The 15,494-nt window shown below is 38.2% G+C and overlaps 1 protein-coding gene across 2 annotated transcripts; it reads left to right on the forward strand.

Moving 5' to 3' along the window:
* The first annotated feature begins 1,150 nt into the window (after nucleotides 1–1,150).
* adgrg2a (adhesion G protein-coupled receptor G2a) lies at nucleotides 1,151–14,177 on the forward strand. 2 transcript variants are annotated; one of them, XR_003834239.1, is made up of 21 exons: nucleotides 1,151–1,189; nucleotides 1,272–1,315; nucleotides 1,422–1,455; nucleotides 1,567–1,601; nucleotides 1,822–1,949; nucleotides 2,050–2,167; nucleotides 2,796–7,081; nucleotides 7,346–7,434; nucleotides 7,546–7,682; nucleotides 7,774–7,930; nucleotides 9,226–9,375; nucleotides 9,916–10,038; nucleotides 10,253–10,298; nucleotides 10,385–10,488; nucleotides 10,744–10,868; nucleotides 10,991–11,259; nucleotides 11,425–11,524; nucleotides 12,480–12,766; nucleotides 12,895–12,997; nucleotides 13,323–13,442; nucleotides 13,542–14,177. XR_003834239.1 is itself a non-coding variant. In XM_029458261.1 (21 exons), exons 2-21 carry the CDS (start codon nucleotides 1,296–1,298, stop codon nucleotides 13,628–13,630), a joined length of 6,519 nt encoding a protein of 2,172 aa, XP_029314121.1. In that variant the 5' UTR covers nucleotides 1,151–1,189; nucleotides 1,272–1,295; the 3' UTR covers nucleotides 13,631–14,177. The 2 variants fall into 2 exon arrangements, 1 of the variants encoding a protein (XP_029314121.1); XM_029458261.1 differs by having other exon boundaries at nucleotides 12,895–12,993; nucleotides 13,320–13,442.
* Nucleotides 14,178–15,494: the final 1,317 nt, after the last annotated feature.

Raw genomic sequence — 15,494 nt, forward strand, 5'->3', positions numbered from 1 at the left:
TGTGTGTATGTGTGTGTTTGTTTGTGTGTGCGTGTGTGCGTGTGTGTCTGTGTGTTTTTTGCCGTCGCAATAGAAGCACGAGAGCACAAAAACAGACAAACATTTGTATTTCCCTTATTGACATTAATTCATTCCCTACGACCAGACCATGACTCATAGCTCCATGCCTAACCCTACATTTAACATAAATCCCCAAAAAGCATACACACAGGGTTATTAGCTTACTCATGTTGATTTTGTTTACATCAGGTCGGGTTGTTTGTAGGGATGTGGAGCCCTCCAGTGGCAGGTTTGTGAGGTGTACATCCACATCTTCCCTGGATGATATTTGTCAGGCAAACAAACACTCCGAGCTTACATGGTGAGTAACACCTTTTCTTTCTGAGTGAGTGTATCCGAATATGCACACTCTGTATCTTATCTTAATGTTTTCACTCATTTAGCTCCCTCATAGAGCCCAACTCCAACCCAGCTCCACAACCTAAGACAGAATTCTGCAGCAGTGAGTATCAAAAACACAGACACCCATTATATTTACCAGAATTCCCTACTGCCACTGCTTCTGTAACGTGTTTGTCTGTGCCTCAGGTGAAGCGCCTCGCTTTTGTGACTGCACTGCTTTCTGTGACTCTGCAAGTAAGAAAAACACCCCAAATATTGTCTGCATATGTCTGTAATGCAATGTCATGTATTTGTGTATATACTGTACATGGGCTCATATCCCTCCAGAAACATAAATGTGGTAAATGTGATACGTAAGTGTGTATTTTGACTGTATGGCATGTTATACAAACGTTAAAGGAATAGTTAGACATTTTGGGAAATCAAACTTGTGTTTGAATGCTAAATACGAAGCTACAGGCAGCAACCGGTTAGCTTAGCATAGCACAAAGACTGGATAATAGTTTATGGTTAGGTAGACTTGTTTTTGTTTAACTCTGTACAGAGACAGGTTGCTTTTCTCCCCTGCTTCCAGTCATTGTGCTAATCTAACCTGGCTGTGACATGAGAAAAGTATCGAAAATATTGAACTACTCCTTTAACTGAAACATACAAGTTTCAGAAGGTTTGTAACAACTATGTCCTAACATGCCCCTGACAAATTTTTCTTTCTCTTCAGGTACAGTTTTTTGCCATGAGAATTAATATTAACAGTGTCAATGTTCATGTTAACATCCTAAAAGGATTGGTATGTACAGCACAGTATAATTTAACATTACTTCCTATTGTATATACATGCCATGTACTGACTTTCTAACCTTATTTAACAGTTGTCTGGACAACGTGTAGCCCGCATGTGTAACACAATGAAAGTGTAAGTCTCTGTACACATTGAATCACTTACAGTACATCATGTAGACCATGGGGAGTTATTGAGCAGTTTAGCTAAATACTACATGTGGACATTTCTTTGTTTCCAGGTCAGATTGCCAAGATATTTTAAAGCGCTACCAGGTAAGTCTTAGTAACAGTTGGGTACTAACTCAAAACCTTATAAAATCACATTAATCTACTAACATTGATGTCACTGTTAATCATGCTTTATAAATTATTTTCTTTATCCAGCAAGCTCATCTGGAATGCCACGGGACGAAACAAAGGTAGAGATGTTTCTTCCTGTTGTGTAGTATAAAAATAAGCATCAATGACTGTCTTTAAAATTCCTGTGCCTATTAAGAAATTCAAAGTACAAAAGCATAATACAGAACATCTTAACATTTCAATGCAGCATAATACACCACTGATGATAATGTACTTGATGTTAAATCCCAGTATCTGAACGTGGATTTCTTTTTTAACCCCTTTTCTGCTGGTTTCTAGGTTGTACAGCTGCATGGTGATACTGGAGATGTCTGGACCTGTCAATGGTTGTACCCTGAAAAAACTTCTGCAGCGAGTCATTGACAGCAGCAGTGGCATAACAACCGAAAGGCCACTTACACGCATGGGTTAGTCTACAGGTTTATGTCTTCTTCTTATGAAGCCTCTATTATATATAAACATTTATTATGTTAATATATTTTTGGCCGGTGCTCTGTGCTTCCTTAGTCATTTGTGGTCCTCCTGGGTTGGCTGTTCGTACTCTGTTGGCATCCAACCTGACCTGGGTTGCCAGTGACCTGCTGACCTCTGACGTCTGTCAACTTGACCCCACTCTGATTAAATGGTAAATCTGTAAAACATTTCTGTTGTGTTGGCTTTAGAAAATGTATGTTGTAATGTTTTCTTGTGGTTTACAGTCATGCAAGTTGGGCATAAGAGAAACAATAGATGTCTATGATAATGTTTATAGTCATTCTGTGAAATTCAGGAACTCACAATGCTGAACTGTTGATGAGTCAGTCAGACAAATATAAACTACAAAAAAACTGCTGGTATGCATGGAACAATATATGGATCTTACCTAACACTATACACAGCAGAGGTGTTTGTTGGCAATTTTTGTTTTCTTTTGGACAGAGCCATGCTAGCTGTTTCCCAGTTTCCACTCTTTGTGCTAAGTTCAGCTGACTACAGACATTTCCCAAAATGTCGAACTTTTGAATATGTTTATCAAAATGTATATGCTTATCAGATTACATTAATTTAAGGGCATAATATTATATAATAATAATAATAATAATAATAATAATAATAATAATAATAATAATAATAATAACAATAATAATAATAATAATAATAATAATAATAATAATAATAATACTCCTGCCATTGCCTTTAAACAAGGCACTGACTTATACAAGAAAGTTCATACAATATTTTCATACGATGTTTTGCTATGTGTCCTTTTTTAGTGAGGCAAATGAGAGCCTTGCTGTACTTCTGACTGACAGCTGCCCTCCGGAACCTCCTACAACCATGCAAAGCACAACACAGCCTTCCAATCTGACCAGCAGCAACATCACTACAACTCCTGAAGCTTTACCACCATCTGTGACCAACACTACTGAACAAACTAACACGACGGCTGAAAATACTGCAACAGTTCAACAGACAAATGAATCACAAAGAACAGCTCAGCCTAACATGAATACTCCCCTGACAACAGTTAACAGTACACAGTCTTCAACAGCACAGCCTGTTATCCAAACCAGCTCGCAAAACACGACTATGACTGTCTCTGAAAGTACAACAGTACAAAACACAACATTGTCTTATAACACAACATTGTTGACACCCACTGACAATACACAACTGCAAAACACATCAGAATTCATAACGAGATTTTCTGTCAACTCAACATTACAAATTACCATAGCTGCTCCTATTGATCCAACACCTAACACAACTACATTGTCTCTAAATCACACAACTGAGTACATCGTAACAACAGCTGATACAGTTACACCTTCTGCCAATCACACAGCAGTATACAATGTAACTCCTTCTCCAAATGACACAACAGCGTACAATGTAACTACAGTTATACCTTCCACCAATCACACACCAGAGTACAATGTAACTACAATTTCAGCTTCTACCAATCACACAACAGAGTACAATGTAACTACACTAACACCTTCCCCAAATGACACAACAGCATACAATGTATCTACAGTTACACTTTCTACCAATCACACAACAGAATACAATGCAACTACAGCTTCTACCAATCACACAACAGAGTACAATGTAACTACACTTTCTCCAAATGACACAACATCATACAATGTATCTACAATTACACCTTCTACCAATCACACAACTGAGTACAATGCAACTACAGTTACACCTTCTACCAATCACACAACAGAGTACAATGCAACTACAGTTACACCTTCTCCCAATCACACAACTGAGTACAATGCAACTACAGTTACACCTTCTAACAATCACACAACAGAGTACAATGTATCTACAGTTACATCTTCTACCAATCACACAACTGAGTACAATGTAACTACAGTTACACCTTCTACCAATCACACAACAGAGTACAATGCAACTATAGTTACACCTTCTCCCAATCACACAACTGAGTACAATGCAACTACAGTTACACCTTCTACCAATCACACAACAGAGTACAATGTATCTACAGTTACATCTTCTACCAATCACACAACTGAGTACAATGTAACTACAGTTACACCTTCTCCCAATCACACAACAGAGTACAATGCAACTACACTAACACCTTCTCCAAATGACACAACAACATACAATGTATCTACAGTTACAGCTTCTACCAATCACACAACTGAGTACAATGCAACTACAGTTACAGCTTCAACCAATCACACAACAGAGTATAATGCAACTACAGTTACACCTTCTCCCAATCACACAACAGAGTACAATGTAACTACACTTTCTCCAAATGACACAACATCATACAATGTATCTACAGTTACACCTTCTACCAATCACACAACAGAGTACAATGCAACTATAGTTACACCTTCTCCCAATCACACAACTGAGTACAATGCAACTACAGTTACACCTTCTACCAATCACACAACAGAGTACAATGTATCTACAGTTACATCTTCTACCAATCACACAACTGAGTACAATGTAACTACAGTTACACCTTCTCCCAATCACACAACAGAGTACAATGCAACTACACTAACACCTTCTCCAAATGACACAACAACATACAATGTATCTACAGTTACAGCTTCTACCAATCACACAACTGAGTACAATGCAACTACAGTTACAGCTTCAACCAATCACACAACAGAGTATAATGCAACTACAGTTACACCTTCTCCCAATCACACAACAGAGTACAATGTAACTACACTTTCTCCAAATGACACAACATCATACAATGTATCTACAGTTACACCTTCTACCAATCACACAACAGAGTACAATGTAACTACACTTTCTCCAAATGACACAACATCATACAATGTATCTACAGTTACACCTTCTACCAATCACACAACTGAGTACAATGCAACTACAGTTACACCTTCTACCAATCACACAACAGAGTACAATGTAACTACATTAACACCTTCCCCAAATGACACAACAGCATACAATGTATCTACAGTTACACATTCTACTAATCACACAACAGAATACAATGCAACTACAGCTTCTACCAATCACACAACAGAGTACAACGTAACTATACTAACACCTTCTCCAAATGACACAACAACATACAATATATCTACAGTTACAGCTTCTACCAATCACACAACAGAGTACAATGTAACTAAACTTTCTCCAAATGACACAACAGCATACAATGTATCTATAGTTACATATTCTACCAATCACACAAATGAGTACAACATAACTACAACTGGATCATTTACACCTTCTACCAATCACACAACAGAGTACAATGCAACTACAGTTACACCTTCTACCAATCACACAACAGAGTACAACGTAACTATACTAACACCTTCTCCAAATGACACAACAACATACAATGTATCTACAGTTACAGCTTCTACCAATCACACAACAGAGTACAATGCAACTACAGTTACACATTCTACCAATCACACAACAGAATACAATGCACCTACAGCTTCTACCAATCACACAACAGAGTACAATGTAATTACACTTTCTCCAAATGACACAACAGCATACAATGTATCTACAGTTACACCGTCTACCAATCACACAACTGAGTACAATGCAACTGCAGTTACACCTTCTACCAATCAAACAACTGAGTACAATGTATCTATAGTTACACCTTCTACCAATCACACAACTGAGTACAATGCAACTGCAGTTACACCTTCTACCAATCACACAACTGAGTACAATGTATCTACAGTTACACCTTCTACCAATCACACAACTGAGTACAATGCAACTACAGTTACACCTTCTACCAATCACACAACAGAGTACAATGTAACTACATTAACACCTTCCCCAAATGACACAACAGCATACAATGTATTTACAGTTACACATTCTACCAATCACACAACAGAATACAATGCAACTACAGCTTCTACCAATCACACAACAGAGTACAATGCAACTGCAGTTACACCTTCTACCAATCACACAACAGAGTACAACGTAACTATTCTAACACCTTCTCCAAATGACACAACAACATACAATGTATCTACAGTTACAGCTTCTACCAATCACACAACAGAGTACAATGTAACTATACTTTCTCCAAATGACACAACAACATACAATGTATCTATAGTTACATATTCTACCAATCACACAAATGAGTACAACGTAACTACAACTGGATCATTTACACCTTCTACCAATCACACAACAGAGTACAATGCAACTGCAGTTACACCTTCTACCAATCACACAACAGAGTACAACGTAACTATACTAACACCTTCTCCAAATGACACAACAACATACAATGTATCTACAGTTACAGCTTCTACCAATCACACAACAGAGTACAATGTAACTACACTTTCTCCAAATGACACAACAGCATACAATGTATCTACAGTTACACCTTCTACCAATCACACAACTGAGTACAATGCAACTGCAGTTACACCTTCTACCAATCACACAACTGAGTACAATGTAACTACAATTGACAGCAACAGAAAACAAAACAATAGTACATTTAAAACGACCAACACAACAGTTAAGACTTCTCCCAATGACATTGTACTTCATAATATAACTGCAGCTGCCAATAATCACACAGCAACCCCTTACAATCACACGACAGTGTACATATCAACTGTGGACAATATGACGTCTGTTGTTGACAATATTACTAAACCCACAGTAGCTCCACTGAACAACCAGACTGGAAATCACACCACAGCAAGAGTTACTCTCAATATCACAACAACCAACAAAAAAGACAACTTCACTACAGCTGCCACTGTAGTCAATACCATCATCAATCTCAATCAAACTTCAGTAATCAACCTAAACACAACTGCCAGCAGTTTAACCACTGACTTCAACCTGACAACGAAAGAACCAGGAGGCAATTGGACAACTACAGCAGCTAAAACTTCCCTTGAAGCTACAACTTCAACCACAGCTACTACAGCTATTCCGGCCCAAATTAACAACACTACTGCAAAGGCTTTTTCTACAACAACTCTCCAAATCACCAACAGAACCATTACAAAACCAGGTATGAATAGTTGAGAACATTTACAGCTTGGTAGAAGCTGCAAATAAAGTTTTTAGTACTGCGGTTCATATTGGAAAAGCTTGCCTTTTTGAAAGCCTTTTAAAGTTAGATAGATAGAAAGATTTTCTGTAGAGCAGAAAATTAGGATTTTATATCCTTTACTAAATTGATCTATTTGATCAATAAAATGGTCACTATACATGAATAACGTATTTATATGTACTGCTTGCCAAGGTACTGAAACTATGTCCACAACCATTGCAGAGACAACTACGAGCCAAGAGGCACAGGAGGAACAAGCAAACGAGCTGCTGAATCAAACACAAGATGCGTCTCAGCTGAACTCTTCTCAGGTGAATTTAATGTTCATTTCCGTATGGAGTAGTAGAAAAAAATGTTAGCATTAAACAATGACTTTTGTGGAGTCCTTCAAAGTAAACTTTATCATTTGATGGGTGTTGCAGTTGGCACAGTTGGTGGGGAATTTAGATAAGCTTCTGGATGGCCCCACTGTCTCTCAGGCAGTGGGAGAAAAGGCCATCAGCATAATCAGCAACCTAATGGAGGGCAACTCACAGGCCCTCTCTGCATCTGCTAACAGGTACATCTTACTCAACCCACAACCAAATAAACACATATATTCACATACTTTTGATTTTTTCTAAAAATGTTTTGTGTTCTTTCCTGTACAGGCTGATTCAACTGGTAGACAATGTGGGTCTTAAGTTGGTTGTCACTGGTGACAGAGAGATCCTCTCCTCAGGGTCTCTGGTTCTGGCAGTGAGGAAAGTTGATGGGACCAACTTTCCATTAACATCGGTTGACATTTTCAACACTGATAATGTCCAGGTAGTCCAGATTTGAACTAAATCATCTGTTCTCACTGCATTTAATGAGACACAATGGGCCTCAAGCAAGCACTCTTACGAACAGATTAGTTTTTATGTGGCACCATGCTGCAACCTCCGGGCCTGAAAAGTGAAGCCAATGGAGAAGTGTCTTACACCTGCACTTTCTAATGGCCAGCAGGGGGCGACTCCACTGGTCTCAAAAAGAAGTCCAATTGTAAAGAGGTCTATAAGAAAATGACCCTACTTCTCAATTTATTTATTACCTTAGTATTACCTAATGAGTTTATGGTTTAAATCGCAAGTCCTCTTAAATACAGCATGATGTTCAGTTGGTAAATTATGGTCTTAGTTAGAATAAAATAAATTCTAAAGCACGGTATGCTTTAGGGCGGGGCTACCTTGTGATTGACAGGTCACTACCACAGCATTGTCCGGTTTTGAATGTCTGTATTTTTGTCTTTGAACTTTGACCATTTGACAGTCTGTTTTCAGTTCATGATAGTTAATTGTAACATTTTGGTCACTTAAAATTTTATTTTTCAGCATTTGGTTGTACTTACCTCCATCCTCTCGTGTCAGTTCTGGTTTCCAAAAAAACAAGCTGGCGAGACACAAAAACTAAGATAGCGACGACCAAAATGCCAAACTCAAGGTTTAAAAACGGTACCTCTTATTTAATGAGCAAATTACGAGAATTTGTGTCATTCATCGATTATCTCGTACTTTTGTCTTACTTACTTTTAATTTTGTCTTATGTACGAACAAAATTCACAAGTGGTCCAGACATGTCATGTACTGACTTCACTTGGCAGAAAACACTTGTTCGACTAAAGAATAATTTTGCCTCGATCTGAATGAATTTGGAATTTAATCTGACACAGAACTGAAAAGACAAACTATATACAAAATCAATATTCTGTTCATCATATCTTCATTCTTCCTTCATTTCTTTAAATTAAAATTAGGGGAGCAGCTCGCCTTAAATGACCATTTAAGGGGCGTCAATTATGTTTTACTGATCAAATGTCACAGAGCACCCACTCATGAACAAGTGGCATGTTCATCATGTTGAAACGAGTGATTTAAATTTGTGCAGTTCAGAAAGTTTGGTGAATCCCACTGTGAACGCTTGTACAAGTATTCCTTGCAGAAAAAAGTAAACATGAGTACAAATGTCTTCAGATGCAAATACCTGTGACATGAAGTGATTTTAAACAGATAAAGAGACACAACTGGAAACTGGGAGTTACAAACTTTTTTCATTAACCATTTGTTAACTTTTTGTGTATCCAGCTTCGTGCACTCAGCAGATCCAAGAGGTCAGATTCTGCTCTGGGGTCTGTAACCTTGCCCTCCTCCCTCACCACGGGTCTCAGTCCTGAACAGCAGAAGCAGGCCAACAGGCTACAGTTCAACTTCTACACCAAACCTGCCTTCTTCCAGGTACTTCTGCATTTAGATTCTTCATCTGTCATCTCTTACAGATTTGATAGAATATTGAATCATTTATTTATGTTCACCTGTTTATATTTTAGTTGTAATAGTTTGTCACATTTATTTTATTCTAAGTGTTAAAGTATTAAAGTGTATTCTTTATATTGTGTATTGTATCCTACAGCTATACATTTCTTCCCTCCTGTGTAAGCCTGTCTGTCAGTCAATCTGCCCAAGTCAGCCAGCTGTACTTCTTCTCCCTCTGTAATGAGGGCAGACTGGCGCTACAGTGGTTCACTGTTCATTCTAGACATTACGGGTCAGACTGTCAGTTAGCATCCTAATTTCAGTAGATATCTCTGCAACGCAACACAGAGAGGTCTATGACATAACGTCAACACTGTTACCTCTTCACATTCTGTTGATAATGTTAGTTCATGTTAGTAATAAAATATTATTTACAATAGAGAAATGTCTGTGATGAAATGCAATGCTATCTGAATATCACCTTCCTGTAAAATGATTCCAGCTATCTATCTTTTTTTGCAGGATGCAGCATTAGACAACCAAACTCTGGTCAGTCCAGTCCTGGCCGCCAGTGTGGCAAATCTGTCAATAAGCAACTTGGCTGAGAACATTCAGTTTACCATCCGAAACATCAACCCCATAAATGTGAGTGTTCACACATAACAATCATTATGTTATCGGGAAAAGAATCACACATAACTCCAATGCCACCAGTAATTGCATGTTGATGGTCAGATAAAAATTGTAGGTAGGTTTAACTAAAATAAAATAAAAGGATTTCTTGTAAATCACCTACCGATAAACTTAACCATGGTTAAAAGATCACGCAATGTTCTTCTGTGATGTTTTTTCCCCGCAGGTCAACTACACAGCCTCCTGTGCATTTTGGGACTTAACTCAGAATGGTGAGTGCATGCATGCAAAATCGAGTTGGTTAAGTTGGTTAAATTTCAACAGGTGTTCAAATCTGGGTTTGTTGTGTTGTGTTCAGGTGGTGGAGGAGGCTGGAGCTCTGTTGGCTGCTTTGTTGTCAATGCCACAGCAGAAAAAACAATCTGCAGCTGCAACCATCTTACATCCTTTGCGATTCTGCTGGTTTGTGTGCATATGTGTTTATATGTGTGTGATATATTGACAATAACAGTATCAATAAAGTGCTTCAAATGACATTTAAAACATGTATATAGGGAATTAAATGAACAACTCAAATTCCAGGTTTATAGGCAACATCAATGATCTGACTTTCTCTTTTTCTACATGCTTAAAGTGAGAAATGATAAAGCTTACAACCTGCTGTTGTGCACTATGTATTTACTGTATATTTGTGCATATACCCTGTCCTCCATACAGGATTTGTCCAGAGAGGGAATTATTGACCGTCAGCAAGCGCAAATTCTTACATTCATCACCTACATCGGCTGTGGAATCTCTTCCATTTTCCTGGCTCTCACCTTACTGACATATCTTTCATTTGAGTAAGAATCTGTCTTTACCAAGACTGCTTAAAGCTTAGCTTGAGATATTTAAAGCTAAAATAAAAAAGTATAAACCAAATCTCTTTTCATACTAGTGTCCTAACAAACCTTTTTCTATGCAGAAAACTGCTGCGGGATATTCCTGCCAAGATCCTAGTTCAGCTCTGCCTGTCCCTCCTCTTGCTCAACCTGGTCTTCTTGCTGGACGGCTGGCTGGCGCTCTACCCAGCAATCGGGCTGTGCATTAGCACCGCCTTCTTCCTTCATTACTTCCTGCTGACATCATTCACCTGGGCGGGGCTTGAGGCCCTGCACATGTACCTGAGCATCGTCCGGGTGTTCACTCCCTACCTCAGCAGATACATGCTCAAGTTCTCACTGATAGGCTGGGGTGAGTAACACAGAGCTCAAAATGTTTAGAAATATGTTATATAATATATATTTTTAAATGCTTTCTACAATTCTGTATATAAATGCACTTCTAAAATGTGTCTTTTCAAACCTTTTATTGGATATACTGAGATGGTTCTGCTGATTAACATCCTTGTCTTTACAGGCCTTCCTCTTCTCGTGGTGATCGTTGTAATATCAGTGGACAAAGACAACTATGGTCTGGTCACATATGGAAAATTCACAGATGGCACTTCAGATGACTTGTACGTTACGCTTAGATCTTGTTGATCTTTTTTTTTTTAAACACATTGATTTTGTTTTTTCTAACCAGCCCATAATAGAGCAAGCAGTACAAGACTGTTCCTGTGTCCGAGCTGAATGTATGTTTTGACATATCTGTGAATATATTAGTTCTGTTCACAGGTATTGCTGTATTTTGGTCAAATGGTAGAGCAGTGGTTTCAGATTTCTTTAAGATTTTCCTCCGATGAATACTGAACATTACACGTGTATTGAAGGATTATTGGAATGGAACAATTATTCCATTATTGCTGTCATTAACACATTTGATTACTGGAGTGCCAGACAATGTTCACTGTGCTCTGTCTATGGTGCTGAGACATTCAAAATCAATCTTTTCAAGCTTTTACACCATTCAGGTTAAAATATTCAGTATGAAAAAACTGTATTACGCTAAAAACATACAGAAACACACATGTAAAGTAAATGCATATCAGATGCTGCAACCTCTAAGGCTGATCTAAACGTGTGCTGAATAAAAAAAGAAGAGCGTACAAAGGCAACTCAACAAGAAAATATGGAAAGGAAATGACTAAGAAAATAGAGAAGCGCCTAAAACGGGATAATGCAAGAGAGGTGTGGAGAGGACGGAAAACAATTAAAACCAGGAATGGGCAAAAGTACTTAATTTGCTTTTCAATAGATTCAATTCTGGCCTCACTCCCTCCCACAACCCTAGCCCCAGGGCATCCAGGTCATCAACAGCACCATGCTCACACAAAACACACATCTGACTACAGGGAGGTCGTTGACTAGTATGAACTCTACCACCTTCACTTAAACACCACTCTAAGGTGGACCAACTATTCTCTTCCGAGTTTTTGCAGCGAGTCAGAGCTTTTAGTTTGAAAAAGTAAACTTTTTAAAATTGTTAACTGTAGTCTAAACTGTTCTGTGTGCTTATCTGTCCCCCTGTAGCTGTTGGCTGCGTAATGACATTGCCTTCTACGTGGGCGTAGTAGCCTACTTCCTCCTGATTTTCTTTCTGTGCCTGCTGGTCTTCATCATTGTTATGGTTCAGCTGTCCCGGATCAAGAAGCAGAACCCCCAGAACCAGCCTCCCAACAGGGGAGTGTTGACAGATCTGCGCAGCATCGCTGGCCTCATCATCCTGCTCGGCCTCACCTGGGGGTTCGCCCTGTTTGCCTGGGGACCTCTCTACTTACCCTTTGTTTACCTTTTCTCCATATTCAACTCTCTGCAAGGTGAGACTTTTATAAATATACTTTTTTCTCATGAAACTGGTATGAGCTTATCCATATTATTCCAGCGGTAATATGCAAATGTATTCCGAAAGCTATGTTTTTACGATTTCATTTCATCATCTGTACAGGATTCCTTGTTTTTATATTCCACTGTGCTGTGAAGGAGAATGTCCGCAGGCAGTGGAGAACTTATCTTTGCTGCGGGAGACTGCGTTTGGCTCAGAACTTCAGGTGGGTACCTAAATGTGTACCCGCATACAATCATGGACAGATTAGGGCAGGGCTTTTCAAACTGTGAAGAAAGACTGACATAAGACAATATACTGCATGAGGTGAAATGTACAGCTGCATGCTGATTGCCCAAATATACTGCAAACATAGGGCATGATTATTGACCAAGTAGAAGTGAGATGCCGAAAACTAATACGAGTCATAGGAGTGTTTTCATGTTGATGTTAATGTTTATTGTTATGCAATCATGATAAATACAGCAGATTATGAAAACCTTTATTGAAACAAGCTGACATAACCTTGGTCATACACACTTTTTTGGCAGATTGGAGTCGGACTGCCACACATAACAAGAAGAATTTGTCGGTTGCCACGGAATTCACCTCAGCTCCCCACTTCACCTCTCGAAGTTCCTCCGTCATCAGTGATAGCACCAATAGCAATGGTATGTTCACAGGTTGCAATGTCTGACCTTCATTTTTATAGTAATTCATACTTTATGCAAGCACATTATTATTATACATTATGTATCGGTCTCCCGCAGGCTCCGTGTTTGCAGACAGCGGAATATCTGACGGCTCCAACAGCGACACTCTCCTCAACGAGATCCACAGAAGAAATCCGTCACTGTAATGAGAGACCTGACAAATGTGTCAAGCATCCGTTTGTGATTACAATAATGATCTACTCTGAGAAAGACACGGACGCAACGAGTGATTAGTGATCTCCTGCAGCTCGAGTAAACTAAAATAGTAATCACAGGAGTGGATGCTCACAGAAATCCTCAGTGTTACGCAAGATGAAAGTTTTACACGGTGTAATGAAGGACGGAAGAAGTGAGACTGAATTACCTTTAGCGAGGATAAGTATGATTATTGCAACAAGTGTGACTTGATGCCTTTTCAAAAGTAGAAAATATGAACACAGAAATAATGTAAGCGACTGGTTGGCAGTGGGAGGTGAAGAAAGGTGTGTTTGTGACTGAATACAATTATTATTTCACTGTTCCAGCTGACTTAGTGTGTAGACTTTATAGCTTGTTTCAAAGCTTTTAGAGTTATTACTGTTAATGTGATGGCAACATTATCTTTAGTCCGCAAGAAAGATTATTGCATGTTAAAAATACAAAATTGCATTTAATTAGTAGCCTACAATGTGGCATGCTGTCAACATTTAATATATTATTTGCTGTCTTTTGGTATATATATATATATATATATATATATATATATATATATATTTTTACATAAACATAAATGGAAAAAATGAAGACATTTCTAGTATGTTTACAATGCTCCACTGGCCGTTACCTTTTTATTGTCACTAAAGAGTTAAATTCCCTGACTATTAGTAGAGACAGTATGGAAAGGAAAAACTATATCTTTCTTCATAAGAGTATTTGAGGGTGTGTTCCTCCTTTAATGTGAGATATTGCTTTATTTTGCTACAAAAGTGTTGACTCAGAGTTGTTAGATTGCTCATATATTAGAGATTATTTTCTTAAATGTAAAAGATGATATGTATGGTCATGCAGTGTACTGGAGTATGACCATGTCCTTGTGCAAGAACATGTGCATGCCATGAAAGAGGAGATAATAAAACTTCTGCTCATTACCTGTCTAGTTTGTCTTTTTTGAGCCAGAGAGTTTCACATTTTTATGACATCTCTACATCTTTAATCAAACCTGTTCAAGGGAATCCCACCAATTATAATCCCAGCGGACTCCCCTCTCATCAGCGCATTGTGTAACCTTCAGCAGAGCCTCTCACGCCCACCCAGTTCAATCACAGCGCGTGAAGGCCGGCCCCCGGAGGCTGGCAGCAGTTAACTATTAAAAGTTTTACATGAGGTTGAACCTCGGAACAGTGTGACCGCTACTGTGAACCAAATAAGAGAGCACGCTGTGTGAATAATGGAGAGGCAGAGAGGTCATGCAGATGAGAAAATGTTGTAACGATTTGAATTTGTTTTGAAGTAATCAGTGAGCATTGTTGTTAACCTTATTGTTCTGGTGTTTTATCTACTTGACACTTCTTAACTTGTCCTAACTTTCTGAGAATAGTGTTATGTATCATACATTTCTATGTCAGACTTGTTCACCAGTAGCCAGTACGTGCCGAAACATTTCCTTGTTTGGTGTAATAACAATGCTTTATGCATATATCTCAATTTCAATATTTTGTTAGCTCCATCCAGTGTTCAAGTTACGGTTGATAACCACACTTTTATTATTCAGGTCTTTCTAAGAGTAACACCAGACTTTTCCAAGCTGAGCAATTTGGAGATATTATAATATTTATTAATAACATATTATTTGTATTGCTCATAAATAACTAGCCATATTCCCTGTTAGTAGTAAAGACACAGTTACGTATAAACACATATTTTTGTGTTTTCTTTGTATTTTATTCTGAACTTGAATAATATATACATATACATATGTATGCATATATACATACATATATATATACATAAATAATAAATACAATTTTGAAT

This window comes from Cottoperca gobio, chromosome 20 (genome assembly GCF_900634415.1).
Source record: "Cottoperca gobio chromosome 20, fCotGob3.1, whole genome shotgun sequence".
NCBI classification, from domain to species: domain Eukaryota; kingdom Metazoa; phylum Chordata; class Actinopteri; order Perciformes; family Bovichtidae; genus Cottoperca; species Cottoperca gobio.